Raw genomic sequence first — 1,862 nt, forward strand, 5'->3', positions numbered from 1 at the left:
AGGGGGGGGGGGGAGGACGTGGTATACAACGTACGAAACCATGCTAGTAATCCGAGGCACTGAGTTCGATCCTTGCTGATACTCCATACGATGTTTGTTGATTTTTGTTTCTCTGTGTGACGTTTTGATATTGCTCTTGAACACATTGATGGAGAATGTGAAAACGGTTCTTTTCCCTTTAAGTATAATCGAACGTTTTCAAACGGCCAACTGTAAAAGACAATCACTTTTAAATACGACGACTTTACACCCCCACCCTGCCAACCCCATGCAATACAATATATCTTACAATGACACTGACATAACTTTCCACCTGTAAAGATTACGAGTTTTCTCTTCAACAATGGGAGGCCATCTTGAATAACTTCGGCTGCACTTAATCTCTTTTGAAAAAGGCCCTTTGACTCTTAGTATTTCGTGCGCTAGCTAAGCCGACTCAAATCTTCACTCCGGTGTTCACTGGCAAAACGAAAATTTACCAAACCTCAGCAAATTCATCAAATTTATTATCGAACCGCATGCTTACTGCAATGATGATGATCCCCCGGAACACAACTCCCACTATGAACAATGCTGAAGATTTTCATCTCAAATGTGAAGTCAGTACTGTTATATGGATGTGAGACGTGAAACGCTTCTCAGACGGAGACATGCATAAAGAGGATCCCAGTTTTCTTGAACAAGTGTCTGGGGAAGCTACTGAGGATTAGATGGACAGACAGGCCAACGAGGAAATATTAAGAAGAACGAGACAGAGCCCAGTCAGAGATAAGATGGGAAGAAGGCGTTGGCGATGAATTTGACACCCTTTCAGGAAGTCAAGCAGCTGCATAACAAGGAAAGCGTTAAATTGGAACCCGCAGGGTAAAAGATCAAGGGCAAGGCCACATGGAACCTGGAGAGGAGTCGTGGAAATGGATGTACAGAAAAGTGGGAAGACATGGCGTGACATCAAGCGACTCGCCAAGGATAGAGAAAGGTGGAAAGTGTTTGTTCGTGCCCTATATCTTGCTCTAGGGTGAAAAAAGGCAATGATGATGATGCTTACTACTTAGGTTATTTATTTCTACTTAGTGTGATGTCTGTTTTATGCAAACGACTATATAGAAGAAATGTTATAAGAAAGTTTACGATGCTAACGATTTTTATGACAAAGTTAGCTGCCACGTTCAAAGGAGGAATGGCCTTATTCTAAATGTGTGTTTGTTTGTGTGTGAGTGTATCGTGTGTGTGTGTGTGTGTTTGTGTGTGTGTGTGTGTGTGTGTGTCTGCCTGTGTGCATGTATGTGTGTGTGTGTGCGTGTAAGTGTGTGTGTGTGTGTGTGTGTGTATGTGTGAGTACGTGCGTGTGGGAATGTGTGTTTGAGTGTGTGAGAGTGTGTGTGCGTACCTGTGTGAATGAGTGAGTGTGTGTGTGAGTGAGTGTGTTAGTGTGCGTGTGTTTGTTTGTTTGTTTACGGGCCCCACGCACGCACCTGTATCATCTCAAACTCAGTCTCGTGCCACATAGTAGCGCAGATGTACACAAACGGCGTGTGATCCGTGCGGATGCGGGAAGTGTCCGAGAGGTCAAACATCGTGTCATCGTCTTTGAGGTGCTCTACGTTGGCCCATGGTGCTTGGATAATCTGTGGACAAACAATCATTGTTTTTTTTAGAATTGATAAAAGGGTCGGTGAGTTAAGGAAAAATTAAAGTTGTGTAAGCTACATATTCAAAAAACAAAAGGGACATAATATGGATAATATTAACAAATAGAAAAAAAATAGAAAAAAAAACTATGAATAATGCACGCTCTGTTTTCAAATCCTTCTCTCTCCCTCTCTCTCTCTCTCTCTCTCTCTCTCTCTCTCTCTCTCTCT

At 42.6% G+C, this 1,862-nt stretch overlaps 1 protein-coding gene across 1 annotated transcript in view; it reads right to left on the reverse strand.

Moving 5' to 3' along the window:
* LOC101862573 (chitin synthase chs-2) overlaps window positions 1-1,862 on the reverse strand; it is a gene marked incomplete in the record, with an annotated part of 89,177 nt that overhangs the window by 46,419 nt on the left and 40,896 nt on the right. The window contains 1 exon segment of the mRNA XM_013081678.2: window positions 1,476-1,628. Coding sequence (XP_012937132.1) covers window positions 1,476-1,628 — 153 coding nt within the window.

Source organism: Aplysia californica, unplaced genomic scaffold (assembly GCF_000002075.1).
Source record: "Aplysia californica isolate F4 #8 unplaced genomic scaffold, AplCal3.0 scaffold00141, whole genome shotgun sequence".
NCBI lineage: Eukaryota > Metazoa > Mollusca > Gastropoda > Aplysiida > Aplysiidae > Aplysia > Aplysia californica.